Source organism: Macaca nemestrina, chromosome 7, assembly GCF_043159975.1.
Source record: "Macaca nemestrina isolate mMacNem1 chromosome 7, mMacNem.hap1, whole genome shotgun sequence".
NCBI lineage: Eukaryota > Metazoa > Chordata > Mammalia > Primates > Cercopithecidae > Macaca > Macaca nemestrina.
Window position 1 is genome coordinate 169,627,041 of NC_092131.1, and position 26,668 is coordinate 169,653,708.

Here is a 26,668-nt window from a genome sequence, read left to right on the forward strand (position 1 = left end):
ATGCGTGCCTGTAATCCCAACTACTCTGGAGGCTGAGGCAGAAGAATCGCTTGAACCCGGGGGAGGGAGGTTGCAGTGAGCGGAGATTGTGCCACTGCACTCCACCCTGGGCAACACAACGAGACTCTGTCTCAACAAAAAACTCAACAAAACAAAAAAAACAGATCACAAAATTAAGGTTTAAATTCTGCCACAATTAAAAAAACATGATTATTAAAATTCTACATTAAGTTCTTAGTGATCATATTATAAAATGTGGTTGAACAGTCTATTAAGTTCTATGTATTAAGTTGTTTGTTGCTTATTAGATAACCAAATTAATATTAGATCTTTATTTACATTACTAAGACACAGAAAAGAACCCATGCGGTTACTGCACATGTCCAGACACTTTTAACTTTGTAAAGTGTATTTATATCATTTCTTCAAATATCCCATGAAGTTAGCAACATTATCTCTATTTTGTGTAAGAAAAAATAAAAATACATTAAATCAAGTCTAAAACAAAACTTTTCTGACTCTCTAGTTCCCATATCTTCAAGCTATGCACCTTCATATTCCTGTAATACTTTGTATTGCAGCTTTCGGCTAACAAAAGTAGTCACATGTGGCAGTTTTTTTTTTTTCTAAACAGACATTTTTCATTACTGATTCATCTCTCAGAAAAGCCAGTTCAGGTAGTATGTACAGTTAAACCCCTAGGACTTCTTACTGAATTAGTCTTCAAATTCAACATTTCATCCTTCCCTTGATGGATATAAAAAGACATTAATGCATTTTTAAAATTTAAAAATTGTTTAAAGCAGACAACATGTATCTGAGTATATGAATATTTTGTCTCTACTTACAATTAGAAATACCATAAACATCTACAAACCTATTTGGTATCAAATAAACAAAGTAGAACTAGCCAAGCAAACATCCAATGATCTGAAATTCCTCGTCCATACTTACGCTGTAAGTCTGGTTGCTCCAAGTGCATGAATGCTGCTCTAATCTGCTCCAACATCTAAACATGACATTCTAACAACTGATCTGAAAAACTATCTTTAGTGGTTGATTCTGTCTGCTTATTCCTTCCTCTACAACCTAGAGAATATGTTCTATTGTTCATAATACTCCTTCCTCAAAGATGTGTAATTTGTAATAATTTAAAATATAAATTTAGACAGATTTGCTTGACAATTTGTTGCATGTTCTAAATGGCACTTTGAATTTCATGACAGCCTTAGTCAAGTCATTTTCCAGAGAGTTATCTTTAATGTCTATGCTAAATAAATAACATTTACACACAGGACAAAATCGTCATAGGTTTTTATCCAAGTAAAAAAGGTTAAAGAGGTACATCTGCTATTTCAAATTCCAAAATCAAGCATCTACATATAAGAAATCACCTTGATTAATTTTTTTCAAGATTATCCCTCTTTAAATAATTGCCAAATCTATATTGGACAAAACAGATACAAATGTATTTGTGCAAATTGTCTTTAAAATGGTAGTATGGCTTAAAAGTTATCAATTATTTCCGCATCATAATATGAGAACATACTTTAGTCATTACTCCATCTTAGCCATTTGTTCTTTGTTCAAGTGAACACATGGTACACCTACAGGCAACATAAATGAAATTACTCTGCCCCAAATAAAAATAGAATATTAGGATGCTATTGAAGGAAATTAATTTCTAGGAATTTTGGCAAGGACAAACATTAATATAATTCCAGACATAAGATTTGCAGGGTTTATCTCTACCCTTTACATGCTAGAAATTCATTTATTTTAGAAACCTTATCTGACTTGAGGAAACAGGCACAACTTGCTCCATTCTTCCTATCACACAAAAATATCATGTAATTTTCAAAAATTAACTTCTTATAAATCCAGTCAACAATTTCTTTAGAAAGGTAAAGTCTAACTTCTGCTTTAAGAGATCACAATAAAATTAAAGTTTAAAAATTGCCATCATTAAGAAAAACAAGTAATTTGTACAAATAAAAATCCAAGTTGCTTGTACAGTGAAATAAAAATGTTTCAGAGCAAATCTATTGCTTAATAATCATCCTGAGCTACAAACTAACAGGTAGATTATCCTGCAAGTCATACCATCAACTGCTCACTTTATTTACATTAATGACAAGTATAACATTTACCAATTACAAGTCTACAGGTTTACTTGTTGGTAGTAATTGAGTTTTTCCGATAGGATGTTTTGGAGAACCTTTGTACCAGGCCCTTTCTCTTTCCGATGGTCTCCTAAGGACCCTGTTATTTATCCCAGAAGAAATGCCTATATTGTTATTTACAACCGGTTTTAATATATCATGATTAGTCAGATCATCCAAGGGAAGCTTAACTTGGCCATCAGATAACATCTTCTGTTTACAAACTGTAGTAGACCCAAGAGAAGCATTCACTGAATCTGGGTGCTTCTTCATCTTTAAGAAAGATTTCGAAGGTAACTCCATGCTTGACTTTGAAATCGCATCAATATTTGACTCTTCACATGACATGGACTTCCGTTCTTTAGGACCTGATTCGATACATGAAACAGAGGAATCGTTTGATGTACTTTCCATACAAGAGGAAAGAGCACCGTCACAGCTCACTGATTTCACCAGAGGAGAAGCTGTATCACCAAGACTCGCCAACTTATGCCCTATAGGCTGTCTGCTATACTCCAACAAAGAATTAATTCTTCTGACAGACTGACGAACAGGAGTACGCTGAAACTTAAGAGGTGACTTGACTTTTGTTCTATTTGGTTCGTTTAAAGAAAGCTTGTTAAACCACTGTATGTGATCAGAAACCTTTCTATGTTCTGTCATTTGTAAACTTTCAGAAACTGTTTTCTCACATGTTTCCAATGACTGCTGTTTAGCAATTCTCACAGGCCTAGGTTTTGACAAGTTTGTTATAACACATGCACTCTGCTGTGAGAAAGGGGCTCTAGTCTCGTCCTTGCTATGTGCTGCATACTTTGGTAAGTTACCTTCAATCATATTCTCATTCTCCTTTAATTTATTATTCAGTTTAACCTTTGGGGACTGCTGTTTCTTTATTTGTTCATCACTGGGGAATTCTTCCTTGCTTAAATAATCTTTTGGCATATTTGAATGAATGTCTTTTTCATGTTCCATCTTCATCTGAGTTGAATAACATTTTATAGTTGCTTCTCTATCAAATGTTTGAGTTTTAAGGGGTGAAAAGTCCCTCTCTGAAAAACATTTTTCACCTTTACCAGTGTGGTGTTCATATTTCTCCTTTGATTCTACTACAGTCAAATCATTAGTTTCAAACAGATTTTCCTCTGGGCTATCTTCTAAATAAGATGGTTCAGTTAATTTTACTTTCCCCACATTAGGTACTGATGACTGCCTGTCATTCATCAATGCATGAAGATTACTTCCAGATTCAGAAAATGCTTTTTGAACTTTCACCAAAGTCTCTTTGGTCACGTTATTTTCATCCCCACTAAGAGGGCTACTTGTTATGTTGCTATTATGCTTACTGTTTAAATTGGAAGGGATGAGTTCACATGAAGTAGCAGGTGACTTTTCAACCATAACATCAGGCTCCAAAGAGTTTTCTACCTCAAGATTTTCCACCATTGAAGAAGCTTCATGTGTATCTACTTCTTGAAAACTTGAATTATTAGGTCCTGTCCAAGACATCCGGTAATTTGTTCCAACTAGTCGCTCTGGAGTTAGTAAGTTTTCCTCAGACTTACTGATCTTTTGTGAACCTAAAATAAAGCAGTTTAGTGCTTAATCCTTTATATTTAACCTTGTTTTGAAACAATATCCAAGCACATGGCAAATAAGTCACTAAGCATTTAATTCTAATAAAGTATTTGTGTTATAAGAAATAATTTTTAACATAAGAATGTCAAACATTTGCATATTTAAATGTATAAGCATTTCCCAATTGTTGATATAAAAATACATTGCCAATTCTAATATTTTCACTATTCAAACATGAACTTCTAATCTCTAGAACAGTAAATTAATTAATATATTTTATCATTAAAGAAGCAACTAAAGCAGGATTTTTAGGTAAAACTCTTAACAGTAGTATGTAAATGTACCTTTCTTTGGTAACTTTTCATCAACATCTGGGCTAAAAAGCAAACCTGTTTTTACAGATTCAATTCGATTTTTTAAACTTTGTTGATTTGCAAGTCGCTGACCAACACTTTCATATCTACTGACACCAGAACATCCATTCTGTACGGAAAAAAAAAAGTTTTAGTTAAGAAATAAGCCTAGTTAACTGAAAATATAAAGACAGAATAATTTTTTTGTAGTTATCAAAATCTTTAGCTGATTTAAAAAGGGATATATAATTGAGAAACAATTCTTAACAATGACAAATATTCTTGACTGCTAATGAAAACTGTGATCATTTGATTTTGCTATTAGTTGGTATTTTATGATCTACTTTTAAAACAGTTTGACATATTAATTAAAATAATTTTTGTGTGTGTTCTGACTCTGTGCTAGGGCCTGTTCATAAATAGTTGGGGCAGTGGGGTACCTAGACCAAAATCTTATCCTTATGTAATTTACACTCTATTTAGATGGGGAAATTTAGACTTAAATAAGATAAACAGTAAATTATATTGCATAAATACAATACACAAGGTGAAAAGTGCTATGGAGAAAAGTAAAACAGGGTAAAAAGGATATGGAGTGGTGAAGAATGGAGGTTTAGTTTAAAATAGGGTGATGAGAAGATGATTTGGGAGTAAAACAAAACAAAGGCGAGAGCCAGGAAGATTTCAGGGGGAAGAACATTACAGTAAGAGCAGAATGCCAGTGCAGTCTCAGACTGGAGCAGCGTGAGCAAAGGGGACTGGAGAAGAGCTCAGAAATGCAGCCTTAGAACAGACCACGTGAGGCATTGCGGGTCAACGTGAGAACTGTGGCTTTTATTCAGAGTGAAATGAGGAGTCACTGGAGAGTTCTGAGCAGAGACTACATAACCTAACAGATTTTAAAAGAACAATTTCAGCTACAGAACTGCAGCAAGGGTAGGAGAAGGTAGAACTATTAACAGGAATTTATTAGAGTAATCCAGCAGAAAGATGACGGAACTTAGAGAAAGTGGGAAAAGTAGTGATAGTGAGAACTGGTCAGTTTGGACATACTCTAAAAGCAGAAGTTAGACAATATTCTCTAATGGTTTAGACATGGTGTGTCGGAGAAAGTGAGGAATCAAGGATGTGACCATGGTTTTTGGCTTAAGTGACTGGAAGAACGATTTGCCATAACTGAGATAGGGAAAACCACAGGTAAAAGTGTTGTTTGGTGCAGGGGATAGCAGCAGCAAAGAAATGCATCTGCTTAGGACAGGTTACATTTGAAATGCCTATTGGATTAGATAGCCAAGTAGGAGAGTCAAAAAAGCTGATGTTAAGAAACAGTCAAGTCATTCAGAAGAGCATTTGGGATTAGAGAACATAAACTTGGAAGTTTTAAGTAAATACAGGTTGGGCATTCCAAATCTGAAAAACCAAAATTCTGGATGCTCCAAAATCCAAAGCTTTTAAGCATTTGACATGATGCTCAAAGAAAATGCTCACTGGAGCATTCCAGATTTTCAGATTAGGGATGTTGAACTGGCAAAAATCATGTAAATATTCCAAAATTCACCCCAAAAATGGGGAATCTGAAATACTTCTGGTCTCAAGCTACTCAACCTGTATATAACGTTTAAAACTGATAATCGCCTTGAGTGAGTGGAGAGAAAAAAGAGAAGTCCAAGGACTAAGCTTTGGGTATTCCAATGCAAGGAAATTTGATATCAACTCAAGTGTAAGAGTTTTGTATAAAAAGAACAGAATGTGACAGTCACTGGAGGGAAGGCAGGGTTATGAGTGTTTTTTAGTATCAAGTTTATAGCATTATGCTAATATAAAGATTAATAAAATGGTAAGAAACTTACTACATCTCTGCCATTTTTCCCTAGATTGAATTTCAAACGAAGAGATCTTCGAACCTTTTCTTTATGGCTGAGTTTAGGAGAAAAGCAGCCTGCTTTTCCTGATTCTACTCTAGAAGTGGAATTAAAAATGTCAGTTTATAGTATAAACACCAGAGAAATACCTGAAATATAAAATTTGAAATAAAGTCCACAGCAAATCATATTGATAATAATTGGGTGGATTAATAATTCTTTAAAAACAGTTCAACTTTAAGATACCATATATGAACACATTATATTTGCATATAAAAATGATCTCTTAATCTTAAAAGTTATTTAGTCAGTTATAAATCAGAATTGTTAGAATAGGCTAGCTTTTTAACCTAACAGGAATTTTTTTGTTTGTTTTTTTTGAGACAGGGTATGACGCTGTGGCCCAGGCTGGAGTATAATGGTATAATCACAGCTCACTGTAGCCTCGACATCCCTGGACTCAGATGATCCACTCACCTCAGCCTCCCAGGTAGCTGGGACTACAGGTGTGTGGTACCATGCCTGGCTACTTTTTGTACTTTTTATAGAGATGAGGTTTTGCCACATTGCCCAGGCTGGTCTTGAACTCCTGAGCTCAAGTGTTCCACCCACCTTGGCCTCCCAAAGTGCTAGGATTACAGGCATAAGCCACCGTGCCCAGCCTCTAACAAGAAATTTTAAACTTACACCATCAATATAAAATAGGATTTTAAGCAAGCACAGTGGACTCAAATTAGTAATTTTTCTCTGGTGGGTATTGAAAAGGCAATTGATTAATAAGACTATAAAGCCGGAAGAGATTTTTAAAAATTATGATTCAAATATGATGCTTGACAGAAAGATAAAACATTTTATTAACTATGTGTATACCAAATATTTATCTGATGAAAACAAAATGTCCTGGATAAAGTACCTGCAAACTTTTTTGCCTGCAATTCTTTTACTTCGCCTTGGCGTACCTGCAGTGATCAAATGGTTTCCACCACTGGGTACAGGAGAGAGTGAACTCTGAGATGACCCTTCTGAGTTTGTATCGATGTGAACTACGAAAATAACCACATGTAATATACCACGCATACCTATTTTCCTTTTAAAGTATAAAATAGTAATAGCTGCAATTAGATTCAAAGCCTTAATTTCTATACCAAGCAACAACTGAAATCACTTAATTTCTAGTTAGAAACTTCAAGTGTCAAATAACCCAACTCAGCTAAGAAAAAGCATTCATTTCTTACTTTTGACTTGCCAATTAAAGGTCAGATTAAGCATTACTTTTATATTAGAACTTTTCTTTAAAATCTTTTAATAATACAAGGCAGGGATAGGCACCATTGCAGACTGGAAAAAAACAAGAGTTGGAGACAGGCTTGAGTTTGCTCCATCACTTACTAAATGGCTTTAGGCTCTGAAAATGGACTTCTATGATGAATATTACTGTTATCTATATAAAATAGTAAGTAGTACATAATACTAATTAATGGTATTATAAAAAATAAGCTATTGGCAAACAAGTTGGAATCTGAATATTTGAGATACACCTGCTGGCCAACTGCTACCCACCTGACTCCAGAATGTAATTTGTTCAATATTTTTGGCAAGTAAACAAAAACTAATTATTCTATAACATGTCTAATCACTTGGCTGCTGCTGTGTTCCATTCAAATAATTATTGGTACAACAGAAGCTCGATTTAATTATTTAACACCATTTATATTATGAAATCAACTACAGTAAACAATTATGAAAGAAGTAAAATAGTTATGAACAAAGGCTCCATATACACTTGACTTATGTTTGAATCGTACCCAGGACACATTCAACAAACATGAACCCTCTCAATTCATCTGAGTTATTAATAAAGAATTCACAAAGTTCCCCAAACAGACACATTCACATTTTTTCAATTATGAAAACAGAAAAAATATGACCATCATAGTAACTTTTGGGTACATTTAGCGAAAGAAAATTTTGGAAGCCATTATTATACATCTAAAGTGACATAAGTAGCTTTATTCTAGGGCTGCAGTCTAGTCACTTTAAAAATGTGTCCAGCCAGGCACAGTGGCTCCACTTCTGTAATCCCAGTATTTTGGGAGGCTGAGGTGGGCAAATTGCTTGAGGCCAGGAGTTCAAACTAGCCTGGCCAACACGGTGAAATTCTGTCTCTACTAAAAATACAAAAATTAGCTCGGCGTGGTGGTGCATGCTTGTAATCCCAACTACTCGGGAGGCTGAGGCACAAGAATTGCTTGAACGTGGGAGGTGGACGTTGTAGTGAGCCAAGATCATGCCACTGTACTCCAGTCTGGGAGACAGAGCGAGACTCCGTCTCAAAAAATAAAAATAAAAAATGTGTCAATGGTCGCAGGAGATACAGTCAGAATATATGGAACAATGCAAATTTATCACATATATAAGAAAATTATGGCCAGGCGTGGTGGCTCACACCTGTAATCCCAGCACTTTGGAAGACCGAGGCAGGTGGATCAGCTGATGTCAGGAGTTCAAGACCAGCCTGGCCTTATGTGGTAGAACCCTGTCTCTACTAAAAATACAAAAGAAAATCAGCCAGGTGTGGTGGCGGGCACCTATAATCCCAGCTACTTAGGAGGCTGAGGCTGGAGAATTGCTTGAACCTGGGAGGTGGTGGCTGCAATGAGCTGAGATCGTGCCATTGCACTCTAGCCTGGGCAACAAGAGCAAAACTCTGTCTCAAAAAAAAAAAAAAAAAAAAAAGAAGAAAATTATGAATAGATACTCTATGGACTACAGATTAATGTTGCCTTTATATATTTTAAAAAGCATCATATTTGTTACAATCTAAACATAGAAATCAATCTATTTTCAATTTTGTATATGGAATTTGTTGAATTATAGCTGAGAAAGTACGGTCAAAGAAAAATGGTGTAAAAATAATAGAATTACTGTTGTTGAATTTTTAAATTTTTTTATAAAGAAAATTCACTGATTAGGCAAGCTCAAACTGAAAATAGCACAGATTGTTTAACCTCTGTTTTGGGAGCTTGGAGGAGGAGAAGAAGGAATCCATATGTTCATCTTGGGGAAGATGCAATGCTAATAAGCAAAGGCAGGTAGAACTACAATTCCCATTTGCCATTTGGAAAAAGTCCTCCAAACTGCAAAGCCTCTTAAATATTCAAAAAAAAAAAAAAAAACTGAACTATGTGGCTTAAAACAGTTTAAGTCTCTCCAACCTGTGAACATTGCAAAAGCCATAGACATGAGCTTCAGAGTTACTGTCGTCACATTTCAGTGAGCCCTAGAGAACCTGTGAAGTGGTTTCTTCTGGAAAACCTCAAGCTGCTATTCCGTTCAACTTCTCAATAAAAACAAATAAGAACCCTTTTGGACACCAGAAAAAAGAGGCTTTGGGGAAGAACTCATATAACTCAGACAATGAATTAAAAATGAAACTTAACATTGTCTGAAACCAACAAAATAAAAATCTAAAATAATCAGAGATCACTCACATTTTGACTAAATGTAAAATAAATGAGATGGAGGACCCTGGGTTTAGAGTTTCATTTCATTTTTGGTTGATCATAAGGTTAATATAAGCCAACTTGAATTCTGTATATGCTAAAAGAGCCAATTCAATCTAAGACCCAGACTAATCTTCGGATTCGCGTGATCATATTCTATTATTCTCTGAAGGCTCTGGTTGGCCACATTAGAACTTGTTGTTAATTTGGAAGAAAATGGCTGGGCTGGTAAGGGATCTGGAAGCCATGGCACAAGGAACAGTGTCAACAAAGTTCTAAAGCTTTTACAAAAGGTACTTGAGTCTAAAACTTTAAAAATACCCTCATTTTCAAACCATAACCTACAATAGTAACACTCCCACTTGGGAATCAGAGATGATCAAACATCTGGCAACCTCAATTCAACAAATGACAGCAATAAAGCCACAGCTATAGACCCAGAAGTACCTATAGCAGGATTCAGGATGTCTAATCACATAAAACCTAAGCACCAATGCTATCACCAGAAGCCCAAACTACTACTCTGGGTTATCATAACTTTCAACAGATGTAGTCATAACACACACAGATACACACACACACTATATTGAAACAGTGTCTATTGTAAAAGGCAGGGGGTTTTATAAAAATTCATAAATTTGATAAAACACAGAATAAAGTTGTAGTTCCTTAGGGTGGTACTATTCATATGAAATTGCACTGTGCCTGGAATAGGCACCCATTTTATTTTATTTTTTTTTTTTATTTTTTTTTTTTTGAGACGGAGTCTCGCTCTGTCGCCCAGGCTGGAGTGCAGTGGCTGGATCTCAGCTCACTGCAAGCTCCGCTTCCCGGGTTTACGCCATTCTCCTGCCTCAGCCTCCCGAGTAGCTGGGACTACAGGCGCCCGCCACCTCGCCCAGCTAGGGCACCCATTTTAATGTTTACAATTCATTTATATAAATTCTATTTGCTACCTGATACTGGTGTAGAACTGCTATTGAAGAGGTTACTTGGCAACAGCTCAAAGTTAAAATTATGCTTGATGGCCTTCCTTTTCTTACTTGAGAAACCATGAGAAGAATCTACTGGCAATTTACGTTTAGCATTTGGTGTAAGAATCACTGGTGATACAGACAGCTGGGCTGAAAAAATATCAAAACAAAACCAACTTGTTGTTTCTACTGCAGAGTTGACAACATACAAAAGCTTTACATAATTTCTTCTTATAAAGCTATTACTTAAAGCTAAACAAAAAATGAGGATATATTTACATTATCAGTTAAACAGATGTTAACTAAAACACTCTGCAATTCCTTAAATGAAAATAAGGAAGTCGCAGAGGCAGGACTCTTAAGAGAGAGCAGTTACTTAAATCTACTAGACTAAAAGATGCATATGATATATATTAAAAAATATTAATTTAAGGAAGAAATTACAATCAAGGAGTTGAAACAAAAACTAATCTAAATATTATTTTTGCTTTTCATCATAGTTGAGTATTAACCAGTTCATTTCTTCACTCTAGAAAACAAAAGATCATGTTGCCTCTTACTGGCTGAATAATTGCAGCCACAGCAAATTAGGATAAAAAGTTGAAATACACAATAATGAACTTCTAGTCCTAAGATAAAAATGAGGTTGAACTATTTTCACAAGCTCAATAGCATCTAAATTACAAACAGAAAAGCATGATTAAGAAGATTAAAGACATAACAGACTAAAAAAATTTTTGCCTACAATGCTGGGTTCATTATAGCCTATGTAATTAGCAATGTCACAACATAGTATATATAGTACAGTATGTCTATTAAAAATAATATTTGATTTGATTAAATTTGATTAACTAATATAAGTTAGATAATTATTGTAATTATATTTTATAGAATACTATACAAATTTTAATTAAAATAAATGCATATAATAAATACCTACCAATTCTTTCTTGTTGAGGTGTAATAGAAGGTGTTCTGTTAGATTTAAATTTATTTAGTGCTCCACTAACAAAATCTGAAATGCAAGGCATAAGCAATTACAACTTAACATTTACTTGTCTTGCACCAATAATTCGTATTAACATTTGCGGTCTTTGTTCAATATGTAACTTTACATCAGCTTATAAATTTTAAGTTATTTAAGAGGAATTATTTCAAAATAGGAAAAACACTAAAGGACATATTTTTATTCATTCCCCACTTATACTTCCATATCCCTAAAAACAAAAGAAAAAAAAGACATAATACAGAAAGAAATGTAATACAAATACACATAATGTACAGTAAGGGTAGGGAAGAAGAAATCATTACATGTTAAGGCAAAAGATGAAGGTCTGAACTGAGGAAAGAACCATGGAAATGGAGGCATGAATAAAGATATTTAAAAGATCAGTAGAGATGGAAGTAAAAACATTGTATCAATAAATAATGTAAGCAAATGAATAAAAGTGTCTGGAAAACAATAAATAACACAGTTTGACTAAAGTTGCTCAAAGACAGGAAATAGTAGACAGGTATGCTACAGTAACCCTATGAAAGACCTTGAATGCCAAGCTATAAATATCACTATTATCAATTAAAATTCCTGAAGGGTATGTGTGTGAGATACTTGAGTAGAGTTATACATTTAAAATGTAAGCCTTGGCCAGGTGCAGTGGCTCACACCTGTAATCCGAGCATTTTGGGAGGCCGAGGCAAGCAGATTACTTGATGTCGGGAGTTAGAGACCAGCCTGGCCAACATGGTGAAACCCTGTTTCTACTACATATACAAAAATTAGCCAGGTGGGGTAGTGTGCACTTGTAATCCCAGCTACTTGGGAGACTGAGGCAAGAGAATCACTTGAACCCAGGAGGTGCAGGCTGCAGTGAACCAAGATAGCATCACTGCACTCCAGCCTGAGTGACAAAGAGAGACCCCATCAAAAAAAAAAAAAAAAAAAAAAAAAAGTGAGCCTTAATAGCAATACACAGGGTAGATTCAAGGAGGAAGCATAAAGACCAGATTCTTTTTTTTATTTTTATTTTTAATTAATTTATTTTTTTGAGACGGAGTCTCGCTCTGTCGCCCAGGCTGGAGTGCAGTGGCACGATCTCAGCTCACTGCAACCTCCGCCTCCCAGGTTCATACCATTCTCCTGCCTCAGCCTTCCGAGTAGCTGGGACCACAGGCGCCCGCCACCACGCCCGGCTAATTTTTTACATTCTTAGTAGAGACGGGGTTTCACCATGTTAGCCAGGATGGTCTCCATCTCCTGACCTCGTGATCTGCCCACCTTGGCCTCCCAGAGTGCTGGGATTACAGGTGTGAGCCACCACACCCAGCCAGGAAGATTCTTACAGTAACGATGCAATAAACATTACAGAGATAGGATCTTATACGACATGAAAACTGTCTGATAATAGATGTTAGAGGACGAGGTGGAAGCCATGGTTAAAGCCTGAGTATCTAGGGAATAGTGGTGCAGTTAGAAGAAAACGGAATTCACACAGAACCAGGTTAAAGAGGATGAAGACGGTCATTTCAAAATGTTAAGCTTAAAACACCAATGAAAAGCAGATGTGATGAGGTCTGCCTAGCAGGCCGTTAGTAAAGCGGAACTGACATTTTCAAGATAACGGTGGTACAGATGTGATGGTTATCTATTTAGATGTGATAACTGCACCTACAGGACTGGGAAGAGGGCGATCAAGACGATCTGCATCTCAGAAATATCTCCATTTGGGATAGGAAGTTTTATGGGTTGCATTGTGTTCTCCAAAAAACCTATGTTTAAGTCCTAACCCCCAGTACCTATGAAGGTGACCATACTTGGAATTAGTGTCTTTACAGATGTACTCGAGCTAAAATGAGGTCATTCAGGTGGGCCCGAATCCAATGTGTCCTATAAGATGGAAGTTCTGACACAGAGCAACACCACGGGACGACATAGGCAGGGACTGGAGTGACGCAGCTGCAAGCCAAGGAATGCTAAGGACTGACAGCCACTACCAGGAGCCAGAAAGAGGCAAGAAAGGACTCTCCCCTGCAGGTCTCAGGCATTCTGCCAACACCTTGATTTCAGACTTCTAGCCTCCAGAACCGTGAGACAAATTTCTGTTGGTTTAAGCCACCTAGTTTGTAGTACTTCGCTACAGTAGCCCTAGGAAAATGATACATAAGTCATCAATATTATCCTATCTACAAAGGAGGTAAAGAAGAAACACAAGTATGCAATAACAAGCCAAAAGATGAGAAAGGGAATGGGATAGTTAGTAACATTTGGTTCTGATATTCAAAAGATAAGAAATTTCCTAAAGTAATTGGAAGAAGAATGGTCTCTGATTTCTTGATCAAGGAGATTGCAAGTTTTATTACCAACTCCACCATCATAAAACTTTTGGTCTTTCTGATTCTTCCTTGATAATATTTCCTTCATTATTTAGTTTGTACTCCTAACTAATCCATGTCACTAACAAGTTCAAACAATAATCTGGTGCCTGGATTACTGACACACATTGCTGACTATTCTCCCTACTTCCAAGTCTCAATTCTTCAAATCAGGTAGTTTTCTAAAAATTTTTAATCATATCATGCCTCACATCATAAATCTTCAATGATTCACCAACACCCAGGTTAATATCCTAATTCTTTAGCCTGGCATTAAGTTTACCACAATACCATCCTTCATCCTTATGCTGAACACTTCACTCAAGTCATACTGCTGTATTTACATTAGACCTAGGTTACTTCTTCCCTACACAAACCATTCTTCATAGCATCCTTCTCCTCCAGAATAGGATACAAGTATTCTGATCCTCCACCCAATCCCACTAAATTCTACCCATTATTCAAGAAGGTTCAGTTTGACTCCTCTTTGACAAGTTCCTGATTGTTACAACCCAGGGAACTTTTCTCCTTTTAACACATTTTACGTTTATGCTGAAGATTTAGCACTTAACATTAGATTGTACTATCGCTTTAACTTTTTACATCCATACGTCCTATCTTTCCAGCTGTGCTATAAGCATCCAAAAGGCACATACCACAATTCATGCTTCTTTATGTGAAATGTACTTTCGATTAAAGCACATCACTCTACCTCCATAAAATGGGACTGCCACTTACCTCCTACACTTTGTCTTCTCTTTCTCTTATATTCACCAGGAGTTTCATATTCACCTTCTTCAAAGCCTTCTAGTGATGGAGTAGCACAGAGACCATCAATACCCAACATAGCTGGTATCTTTTCCAGGATAAAATCTGGTACACGCCCTAAATGAAAATGTTCACAAATAAGACAATTATTATCCTTCCTCCACTCTTCCCCAAAAATGTTGAGATAGTAATATACCAATTTCTTTTCTTTTTTTCTTTGCAGGAGGGGCCGGTACTGTGGGGTGGGCGTGAAGTCAGTAATATACCAACTTTCTAACAGTTGCCTTCATAGCTCCTTTGGAAGAAACAGAGATTTTCCTCATTTAAACAAATTCTGTTAATAATGCAACTACATCTTACCAATATCTGATGCATCATCGATAAGAGTCTGTACTACTGCAGCCTGTAATCGTAGCTTTTTTTCTGTGTTAGAAAACATCTTTTCATGTCCTTCATTTGTCTGAAGAAGATTTGGTGCAAATATTACTGCAAGATTGCTGCTATCCATCTTATTCTCACTGGATCTTAAGTGAATAAAGGCTTTATTAGATGGAGTCCAAGGTAAAAACATAGAAGAGTTAAAATCACGTATGTAGTACATTTTGAAGACCTCTTACTATCCGTCATACACAAGGGAAAATAGTTACCCTTCATCTACATGATTGGCTTGAACACAAAAAAGAATCAGAAATATATAGCCGCTCTATATTTAAATATGTATTCTAAAAACTATGCTAATCTTAGAGTTCATACTTTGCTTTTCCACAGAAATTGAACACCTTTATCTGATTTTCAAGCCTATACATAAAAAGCTGGAAGTATCAGAAGGCAGCAAGTACGTCTAGAATAAGTAGGCTCACTGAGAGCAGGGAGAGGGAAATTTTGAAAAGCAAAACAGAAATATTTAAACAAAGCCTTTCAGTGGACAATGAATTTTATAAACAGCAATGAACCATTAAGGCATTCATGATGATGACTTTAAGATAAGGAAGTATTAAATCATTTGGCATGCTGTTTCTTAAATTACACAGAGTATATACTCCTCATAGTAAAGAAATATGTAATTTTTAAAGAAAAATTTCCATTCCAAATAAAATGGAACATATCTACAAGCATTAAACATTAGTTAGTTGAAAAATTCAACTATTATTTGCCAAGAGTTTTAATTACCACTTACCTAAGAGAAACATTCCTGAGGAAGTTAAAGAAGTATCTTAATACATGAACTGTGTGGTCAGCCAGAAGACAGGAGAGCAACAGTGTAGCTTTATTCTTTTCCTCTGTGCCTAACTGTTGAGCTTTCAAAAGTGCTTCATGCAAATCAGCTGGGAGAATGGGCTCTGGCAATTCCCTAAAAAATTGCTTAAGAAGTCCTGCAACATCACAAGGAGGTGCAGAAGATAGGCAACCTTCACCACGATCCAGTTTATTCTGAAATACATATAATAATCTTGAGTATTTTGGCAACTTAAGAGTTTATTGCAAATAAAGTATCTTTTGTTATACTCTAATAAGAGAGTTTTATTTAATAAATTTCTCTTAACTCTTATAAAATATGTCACTACTTTATTTTTAATGATTTTTAAATTTATTTTTATTTTTATAGAAATGTGGTGCAGATTTTGTGGCCTGGGTTGGCTTCAAATTCCCAGGCTCAAGCAATCTTCCTGCCTCAGCCTCCCAAGTAGCTGGGACTACAAGCATGTGCCACCACACTCAGCTATGTCACTCCTTCTAGAAGGCTAACAACAATACAATTTAACAAATTTTTTCATTTTACGTAATAGTTGATAGAAATAAGGACCATGAATTTAAAATTTATTAAATTTTTAAAGCACGATAGAAATAATATACCATTTCTTTTGGGAAAAAAATTCTTCTGCCATGAAAAAAATGCAAATTCAATTTCTGTCAACTACTCATATTAATAGTTCTAAATATTTCAGTTTTAAAAACCAAATCAGAAAATGGTTCAAATGAAAAATTATAGTTCAACAATATGCTTACCTTTAGCGCTTTTAGGCGAATCACAGATCCTGATTTCCGAAAAAGCCCTTCAGTATGAATATGTTCTTCTAAAGATGTGCAAGCATCGACAAGAAAGCTGAAAGAGATGTTTTTTCAGTTGGCTAGATATACATCTTATCAAATCCTATTCCTCTGCTAACACACATGAGCAGGCCAAGCACTACATACCTTTCAGAAGCTCTAAAGTCACAAATCTCTGTAGTCTTTGAGATAAAATGTTACTTTTAGTTGTCTACTTGCTTCCCAAATTCTTTTCCAATGCCCATCTTTTCACTCATAACAACTCCAATGTGCACACTAAATTTTATCTCAATCCTACTTCATTTCTGTTTCCCTTCAGGACATAAGACATGTCTTTTTTTACTGCCTCTACCTCTTCATATCTCAGTCTCCACTCACCCCTCTCCAATCATTCTCATACCTCATAACTCCAAAGCAATAGCTGTCTTCAAGCTCACTAACAGCCTCTGCCTTGCCAAATCCATGGTCAGTATGTTGCTCTCATATTGCTTGATGTATCACCATCTGACACACCTGACCCCTTCCCTGTCCATCTCAAAAATACCTTTTCACTACTCTGTTACTTTTCCTGCTGTCTCCCTGACTGCTCCTTCTCAAACTCCTTTTCTCATTCCTCTCATGCCAGACCTCTACATGCTGGAACAACCCAGGGCTCCGTCCAACGCCTTCCTCTTTTGTCTACTATCTCTCCATGGGTGACCTTCTCATCTCCTACGTTACCCAAAAACAGGGCGACGTTCTTTTTTTCCTAACCCCAACATCATCCCTCAGAAAAGGAGGACCTCTCCCAGTCCTCATAAGCCTTTTCATATTAAGGGGAATGTGCCCAATTTCTTTATTTTGAACAATAATCTCAATCAATGTTGGCTTTAGATACCTAGATACTGAACAGCTGGCACCCACAAATTAGAATGAATATCAGCTACAAACAACTGAGACAGTTGTATTGGTGCAGTGGCTGAATGTCAGCCTTATTTACAGACAGTAACTGACAATACAGTCTTTTAATTAAATAAAAAGTAGGTAATGAAATTACAATGAAGATTTAGTCATTATTCCTGGGAATATGACTTTGCAATTCCAGACACTGAAAATCTGTTGTTTTTTTTTAAATTTTTTTCTTTCAGTTTTTATTTTGAGACGGGGTCTTGCTGTGTCACCCAGGCTGGAGTGATGCAATCACTGCTCACTGCAACCTTTGCCTCCTGGGCACAAGTGATCCTCCCACCTCAGCCTCCTGACTAGCTGGGACTATAGGCACACATCACTACGCCCAGCTAATTTTTCTATTTTTTGTAGAGACAAGGTTTCACCATGTTGCCCAGGCTGGTCTTGAACTCCTGGGCTCAAGCAATCCACCACCTGGGATTCCCTAAGTGCTGGGATAACAGGCACGAGCTCCTGTGCCCAGCCTGTTGAAAATCATTATAGGTGCTTATTATAGGAAAATCAAGCCTTTCATAGGTCATTTACAGACCATAATGGTTAAGCGGTTACCTAAGAAGACTAGGAATCTACACCTATAGGATGAATGGGGGGAAGCTGTCCTAAGGCAACAAGGTGTTCAATAATTGCTTTTGGATGACATGTTGATTAAAACCTATATTATTGGTCTATAGTAGCCAAAAGGAACCCTACTTTAGATGGAGGGGAAATGAATTAAGAGATAAGCTTCATCATATGCATTTTTAAATTATATTCTTAAAACATAAACTTTCCTAGTAATTTCTGATGCAGTTAGAATAGGCCAGCACAGTGGTGCACACCTGTAATCCCAGCACTTTGGGAGGCTGAGGTGGGTAGATCACCTGATGTCAGGAGTTTGAGACCAGCCTGGCCAACATGGTGAAACCCCATCTCTACTAAAAATACAAAAATTAGCTAAGCGTGGTGGTGGACACCTGTAATCCCAGCTACTCGGGAGGCTAAGGCCAGGCGAATCACTTGAACCCAGGAGGTGGAGGTTGCAGTGAGCCGAGATCATGCCATTGCACTCCAGCCTGGGTGACAAGAGTGAAACTGTTTCAAAAAAAAAAAAAAGATTATTTATAAATAGTAAGTGGCATAGAAAAGCTAAGTGATACATAATACATTTTCACAAATACTCTAATATCTTAGCTTAAATATTCTTTTATCCAATATTTCTTTTCAAGAGACAGGGTCTCACTCTGTTGCCAACGCTGGAGTGCAGTGGCAATGGTCATAGCTCACTGCAGCCTCAAACTCCTAGGGTCAAGCAATCCTCTGCCTCAGCTTCAGGAGTAGCTGGGACTACAGGTACACACCACCTTGCCCAGCTGATTTTTCTTTAAAATTTTTTTATAGATGGAATCTTGCTTTGTTGCCCAGACTGGTCTCAAAATCCTGGGCTCAAGCGATCCTCCTGCCTCAGCCCTCAAAGTGCTGGGATTATAGGCATGAGCTACTATGCGTGGCCAATATTTTTTAAACAAACAAACAAAAAGTCAAAATTATTACTGAATTGGTAATTCAGTATATTACTTAATCTGAATTGTGGCAAAAGAATTCATGTAGAACTGAAAAGTGACTTTAACAGAACAAATTTTTTTTGTGATTTCTAACATTTACTCTAACACTTGCTGGTTTGAAACAAGCATGTTTTAATCAACTATTTCTTTTAAACTCTCTAAAACCAGTTTGAAATGTTTACTCTCTTCTTCATTTCCCTGGCTAGAAGGCTCACTGCAGCCTCCACCTCCTAGGCTCAAGCAATCCTCCCACCTCAGCCCCCTGAGTAGCTAGGACTACAGGTGTGCTCCACCCAGCTAATCTTTGAATCTTTTGCAACAAGGTCTCACCATGTTGCCCAGGCTGGTCTTGAGCTCCTGGACTCAAGTGATCCGCCCACCTGGGCCTCTCAAAATGCGGGGGTTACAGGCATGTGCCACTGTGCCTGGCCTTCTTTATTTCAAACTCTGCTTACCTTGGAATGTGTCCATATTCTGGTACAGCAGAATGGGGCAGTGCATTAAAGGGTACTCCAAATATTTTACCCTAAAATGACAAATTCAGTTACTCTAACACAAATATTAGGCATAATATCAGTTTTCTTAAACTTTAGGCAAATTAAAGACCTCGGAAAATTAAAAAAAAATCAGAAATAAATGATAAACTGTCAATCAAGGAAAAAACAATCATTTCAAGTGCATTCGATAACAAATAATTACTATATTAGACAGGATGCTAAGTGCTGGGAGTACAAAGATGGCCAAGATAATGTCATTCCCCTCAAATAATCTAGTAAACTCAAGTTTCCAATCTGATCATAAAAAATCAATTGGGTTAGTGCTTAGTAAATTCTTAAAACAGAATTTGGTCCAAAACACTAACATTTACCCCAAAAATACTATAGGTTCCTTTAATGATATTACAAATACTGACTATATACTTTCTTTTGCTCACCTTATAAACACACAAAAGACTAAGTTAACTGAAAAGCAAAACAGTAATTCCTGTCATTCATTGAGTCTTCCTAAAATTACATCAGAAGAGGTTATTTTTATACCTAAACCATTTTCCACCTTCTATAGAAGAGTGCTTTTCAAACCATGCCCTGAGGTAAGCAAGGCAGGGGTGTGCAAATATTTAAGTCAAACTTCATTCAACTAGCTGGAAACCCATTTTTAAAACCTCACATTCAAATTTTAATACATTGAAGATCCCCAGAGTAAAGCTGTGTTAACTTGAATGTTTTTGCACACTGAAGAATAAAGAATCTGCCGCTATCTTTGTGTGCACATTCGAACTTCTTAAAAATGTGTTGCTTTCCATAGCACTGAGCGGTAAATTCAAGCCTGTAAATGTCTGGTTATTCAAAATTAAGTGGGTATATAATCTCACGTGTTCATTTAGTTTACATGCATCTACTCTGTGAATGCTGCTGAAGTACTTTTTTTTCGATATCACAAGTTATCAAGCAAGCAGCAGTCATGTTTTAAGAGCATTAAATTTAACTTTATATTTACAATAAAAATCACTCAGCATTGTTAATGACACAACACAGTAACAAAATTTTACTAATTCCTTTTCAAGCGCCTGGCTCCAATTAATTTACAAACGTTTTAAGCTGAAAAGACAGTATGGTATAGTGAGTGCTTAAGAGAGTAGGCTCCTAAAGGCAGAAAAGCCAGGTTTTTTTTTTTTTTTTTTTTGGAGAAGAAGTCTTGCTCTGTTGCCCAGGCAGGAGTCCAGTGGCCCAATCTCAGCTCTCTGCAAGCTCCGCCTCCCGGGTTCACCCATTCTCCTGCCTCAGCCTCCGGAGTAGCTGGGACTACAGGCGCCCGCCACCACGCCCGGCTAATTTTTTCTATTTTTAGTAAAGACGGGGTTTCACCGTGTTAGCCAGGATGGTCTCGATCTCCTGACCTTGTGATCCACCCGCCTCAGCCCCCTAAAATGCTGGGATTACAGGCATGAGCCACCGCACCCGCAAAAATGCCAGGTTTTAAATCTTGACTCTTGAACTTATCAGCTGAGTGACCTAGATCAAATTAACGTTTCTGTTCCTCGTATCCTCGCACAGATCCTAAGTCATAGAGGTGTAGGAAGAATTAAATAAATTAAAATATACAAAACACTTGTATCAAGTATCTGACACAGAATAAGCATTCAAAACATATTTGTTAATACTATGATCATCATTTTAAGCTAAGCTATTTAAAAAATGTTAGTATGGGGACCCCTTTATTGGGTAAATCAGAATTTTCTTGATACTGTGCAACCAAACCAAATGTAAAAATAAACCAGATACTTAAGCTGGTAAGTCTACTTCTGTTATATGTAACTAGAATTCAGCGTGTTTTCTTCCTTAAGTCTTACTATTTAGAATAACTGGCTTCACAAGTAACAACTATAATTTAATCTCATAAAATGTTTTTAAAACTTTATGTATTAGAATCTCACCTATAGTATCATTTTAAAAAAGATTTATAGTACTTTTCTTTAAAAGCTCAAAAACAGGCCGGGCGCGGTGGCTCAAGCCTGTAATCCCAGCACTTTGGGAGGCCGAGACGGGCGGATCACTAGGTCAGGAGATCAAGACCATCCTGGCTGACACAGTGAAACCCCATCTCTACTAAAAAAATACAGAAAACTAGCCGGGCGAGGTGGTGGGGGCCTGTAGTCCCAGCTACTCGGGAGGCTGAGGCAGGAGAATGGCATGAACCCGGGAGGTGGAGCTTGCAGTGAGCTGAGATCCGGCCACTGCACTCCAGCCTGGGCGGCAGAGCGAGACTCCGTCTCAAAAAAAAAAAAAAAAAAAGCTCAAAAACTACAATTAGCTAACAAACACAGTGGGCTAAAGAAATTGTTTTCAAACAAAATACCTATCCCATTAGATCTCATAACACAATGATCTTCTATATTGCTTCATTAAAATATTCTTGTAAGTGTTTCTAGCTGAATTTATATGGCATGATTACCAATTAGGAGGCAGACCACTGATATGACAACTATCATTAGATGAAGTGGCCTGTGACACGCACTGTACTAGGCCTACATAAAGAGCTTCACTTTTTAAAAATCCCTCAACAATTCAAGGAGAAATACTACTGTTCCCACTTTATAGATCGAAAACTGAAGCTTAGGGAAATCAAACAAGCAGCCCAAGTTTACAGATGTAGTAGGGGTGGAACAGGACTCAAACTCAGGTCTATCTGACTCTGAAAGCAGGCATCAGTTTTTCTTGTTAAGGAGTGAAAAGGCCGGGCGCAGTGGCTCAGGCCGGGCGCGGTGGCTCACGCCTGTATCCCAGCACTTTGGGAGGCCGAGGCGGGGGGATCACGAGGTCAGGAGATCAACACCATCCTGGCTAACACTGTGAAAGCCCGTCTCTACTAAAAATACAAAAAATGGGGCCCGGCGCGGTGGCTCAAGCCTGTAATCCCAGCACTTTGGGAGGCCGAGGCGGGTGGATCACGAGGTCAGGAGATCGGGACCATCCTGGCTAACACGGTGAAACCCCGTCTCTACTAAAAAGATACGAAAAATTAGCCGGACGAGGTGGCGGGCGTCTGTAGTCCCAGCTACTTGGGAGGCTGAGGCAGGAGAATGGCGTGAACCCGGGAGGCGGAGCTTGCAGTGAGCTGAGATCGCGCCACTGCACTCCAGCCTGGGCGACAGAGCGAGACTCCGTCTCAAAAAAAAAAAAAAGAAAGAAAGAAAAGGGGTGAAGGGGTGAAAAAAAGTCCATATACAAAATCTTCCATATACTTACAAAATCAGCTACATTTGAGATCTTGGAAAGCCAGTTTTACAATCAGAAATCACTGTAGCTTTTTAAATATAAGTACATGTATTGCCATTAGTTTGCTACCAACAAAAATAACTTCTCCAAAGTTTATCAGCGACTAAGAGGTACACATATTAGTTTTGTTAGTGGTTTTCTTCTCCAAGCACTTTTTTAAAGAAACCATAAACTATTAAGAGCAATGTATATTTTTATTAGCTTGTCTCCAAGTACTAGGAAGTGCCATATAAATTAGGCACATAAATTTAAAATAAAATGCTTTACATTCAGCTTATTTTTCACAATGGAATTCTTGATGATGTGGCTGAGTTATTAAAATCTCATTCAAAATCCCTTTACCTCAACCACCAAAACATCAACAACTTTTCAATTATTCCACTCTGGCTTCTCAATTTACTCAAATAAAAAAAAATTGCTGTCTCAAAAGTATGACATGGCCAAGCAGCAAACTTATTTCTCAAATTGGTGAATATGCAGTTATCATTTGAAGCCTATTTCTAATGTTCTGTCATACTTCTTCATCTACAGATTCTTCTAGAAAATGCATTGGTCTCCCTTGTCCCTCTACAACCTTACTCTAAAACAAGGGTGGAGGGGTAGAGTTTTTGTCCCTCCCAACGTACTACCTGTTTCAAATACAGTAAGCTGGCAATATCTGGAGACATTTTTAATTGTCACAACCGAGAGATGCTACCAGCATCTAATGGGTAAAAGACAGACATCCCGCTCAACATCCCAATTCACAGAACAGCATTTCCTCTTGCCCTAACAAAAATTATCTAATCCAAAATGTCAATAGTGCTGAAGTTGGAAAATCCTGCAACTTTCTCTCAATGATCAAAAATCCTTAGGGGGGAAAAAAAAACCACTACCAAGAAGGTCCCTTTTTAAATATCAGCAATCAACCATCTGAACTGAATTACACACCTAACCATTCTTTGTGATAGACTGAACATTTTAGCACGATCTGGTAATAAGCGATGATAAAGGGGGTGCCCTTTCTTTTAAACCTAAATCCCTTTTCACAGAACTTACCCCTATTTCCGTGGCTGCTGTTTCGTGTCTCCTGCGATCGCACTGCCCACGGACACCCTTCACCTTAATACCATAGAAGGCCCGCAGATGCTGCAACAGGGCCAACCTCACCAGCCTCTGATCCCACATTCCGGACACGTCGATTGCTCTCTGAGGCAGGACGCAGGTCCTGACCCTCGTTCGCCACCAAGTCTTCCAATTTCCAAACGCTCTCAAATCTGAACTCCGCTCCGCTGCCTTCCGGCCCCGTCTGGCACTCCTGCGGCCCCGAACCCCGGCCACTTCCACGGCTTTTCCTTGATCCTCACTTACATCCACTTACACAGACCCTCTTCTCTTAGCCCTTTGATCCAGCCACACCTCACTCTTCCTTCACTTACACCGACCTTCTTTCTGGTCATCCAATCCTTTCAGCTACTCACATAGACTTCGCTTCTTTTTGATTCTTTCCGTTTCTCGCCTATTGCCAGATTCTCACCACTTCCGGCTGCTTCCAACGATCCCCCTTCCTCCAAACCTTACTGTCCCCGTCTGGTTCGCTCTGAAATGTGAAGAGGACCCTTCTCGCTCCTCCAGCCCCAGCAGGCTCAACTGGGCGCTCGCCCCCGCCCCAGCCTGGCCGCCGGACCAGCCGGCTGCTCGGGCAACTCTTCCAGTCCCGGTGCCCGCCCGGGCTGGTCGCCGCAGTCACCCCGTCTCACAGGCTGCTCGTCCCCTCCCCCATCAGCCTGCCTCTAGCTCCTGGCCTGCACATCCCGGTGCGCTCACGGAAGCCAAGCCGTTAGCCTCATGCTTCCGCCCCCACCTCCTCCGCAGACACCCGGAGCCACAGCGGTCGTCACACCCGCAGTTTCAGCCCAGGCTCAAACTGCAGCGCCAAACAGCGCTCCACATCTCATTGGTCCACTCCTCTTTTCAAAATCAGGACCCCGGAGGGTGGCCGACAGCTGCCTGTCTTGGTAGGTGCGGGGGAAGGGGTGTAACGGGCAAACCTAGCAAACATGAAAAGCAGGATGAGTTTCACTTGTTCCTTCAAGGTCAGTTTTTGGGGCGGGGGAGTACTGTTTAAAGGATATTTAAATACACCTGACCTGCGCCTCAGACCATACACGGTATTTGAGGAAATGTAAAAGACACCTTGTTCCCGTTTTTTTCCGAGCTCGGCTGTCGCTGAAGGACCTCTTACGCAGAAACTGTTCTACGGAACCCCAGGTGAGACAACTTGAGACAGGATTCATAAACGCTGATTTTAGTAACCCTTACCCACCGCCCTTGGTGGGAACTTCGGCTCTGTGAGAATTGGTCTTTGGGGGACTGATGGTGATGCTGAAATCTTGTTGCATAGGAAATTAAGTACAACAAAGAAGACCCGTCGTGAGAGGAGAATGCGGAAGAAATGAGAAGTCTACGGGAGGTGGCAGCTGCAGAAGCTTGGAGTTGGATTTGGAGTTAGGAGACCCGGAGGAGCCCAGCTTTCGGTTCAGACGGTTATCTTGTTGACTTGCACGACTGCAAACGCCCTGAGCTACTTTTGCATTCTGAAACATCAGCAATCCCATCAAAATACTCTGTTTCTTGGGATGTAAGAAACATCCCAAGGCGGGATTTAGAGCGGGAGATTTGGACTCGATTTAAATACAGACAATATAGTATGCATTTACTAACACCACATCTCACCCCTACTAAACTCGGTAAGGGCAGCAACAGAACTTTATCTGCCATATGCACTTCTGTATTCCCATTACCAAATAGTGCCAGGGACTAAATGAATATTTGCCCAATGAATGAGTTTTAAGGAAGAAACGTTTGCATAAAATCATTTTGTTTCTTTTGGAGTTCAAGTCTTCGGGTATTTTACCCTTCCCAATCCAAAGAAAAGTCTCTGAGTGAAGAGATGGGAACAAAATGGAAGTTAAATATGTTGCTTTAACAACTGTTTATTGAACTCCTTCTATATACTATAGAATGATGAGCAAAACCAGGTACAATTTCGGCCCTGGAAGAGGAAAGGCAGGCATGTATTTATCAAGTAATTACATTAATGGGGGTACTTATCAGTTGAGAGAAGTGCACTAAGGAAAGGAATATGATTCTGTGATAGGGTATAATAAAAGATCCTTGACCAGAGAGGGGAAACGTACCAGTGATTGACTGACCCGAAGAATCAGTATAAATTGACTTGGTAGAAAGTGTAGGTGGATGGCTGAGTGGGACCATCATTCAGGAAGCAAATGCCTGCAGAAAAAAACATCAATTTTAACAAGAAACGGTGTATCAGAGATGAAACTGAACCAATTCCTTGTCTTTTCTTCTTGCTTCAGACATAACTTTAAAAAATTGCTTACGCTGTCTTGAGCCTCATCTCTATCCCAAACTCCACACTCTTCTGTTTTAGCCGTCTCAAATTTCCGTTTCTTAAAGACCCATGACAATCTTGAGTGTTGTGTCTTTTTCTACGTCGTAATCCTTTTTTAAAGCTGAGCTCTTTTTGTCTCCTTTCTCTTAAGATGAAAATATTGGTTCTTTTTTTCCTACACACATGAAGGCAATGAAAATATTGATTCTTAATATTAACATAATGCTTATTTGCTTCATCTACGTATATTCACAGGTATATAAAAACAATAACAATAATAGCAGTAATAGGATAAAGAATGACTAAAAACAGAATAACAATAGTGATATTGCTAACGTTAGACAGATAATGAAGTTTAACTTTGCACGTGCTTCCTTTTTTCTTTTTCTTT

General features: G+C 38.0%; 1 protein-coding gene and 1 long non-coding RNA gene across 3 annotated transcripts; one reads left to right on the top strand and one right to left on the bottom strand.

Moving 5' to 3' along the window:
* Positions 1-1,302: 1,302 nt before the first annotated feature.
* Positions 1,303-25,091, bottom strand: LOC105467264 (Rho GTPase activating protein 11A). 2 transcript variants are annotated; one of them, XM_011716737.3, is made up of 12 exons: positions 25,013-25,091; positions 19,563-19,633; positions 16,577-16,673; positions 15,747-16,000; positions 14,930-15,093; positions 14,540-14,686; positions 11,373-11,447; positions 10,415-10,582; positions 6,869-6,998; positions 5,944-6,052; positions 4,085-4,223; positions 1,303-3,742 (listed from the first exon to the last, which is right to left on the bottom strand). In XM_011716737.3, exons 5-12 carry the CDS (start codon positions 15,075-15,077, stop codon positions 2,154-2,156), a joined length of 2,505 nt encoding a protein of 834 aa, XP_011715039.2. In that variant the 5' UTR covers positions 15,078-15,093; positions 15,747-16,000; positions 16,577-16,673; positions 19,563-19,633; positions 25,013-25,091; the 3' UTR covers positions 1,303-2,153. The 2 variants fall into 2 exon arrangements, with proteins under 2 accessions (XP_011715039.2, XP_011715038.2); XM_011716736.3 differs by lacking the exon at positions 25,013-25,091 and adding an exon at positions 23,922-24,886.
* Positions 24,741-26,668, top strand: LOC105467265 (uncharacterized). Its single transcript, XR_978726.3, has 3 exons — positions 24,741-24,880; positions 25,081-25,133; positions 25,267-26,668. It is a non-coding gene; the product is annotated as an uncharacterized lncRNA (long non-coding RNA).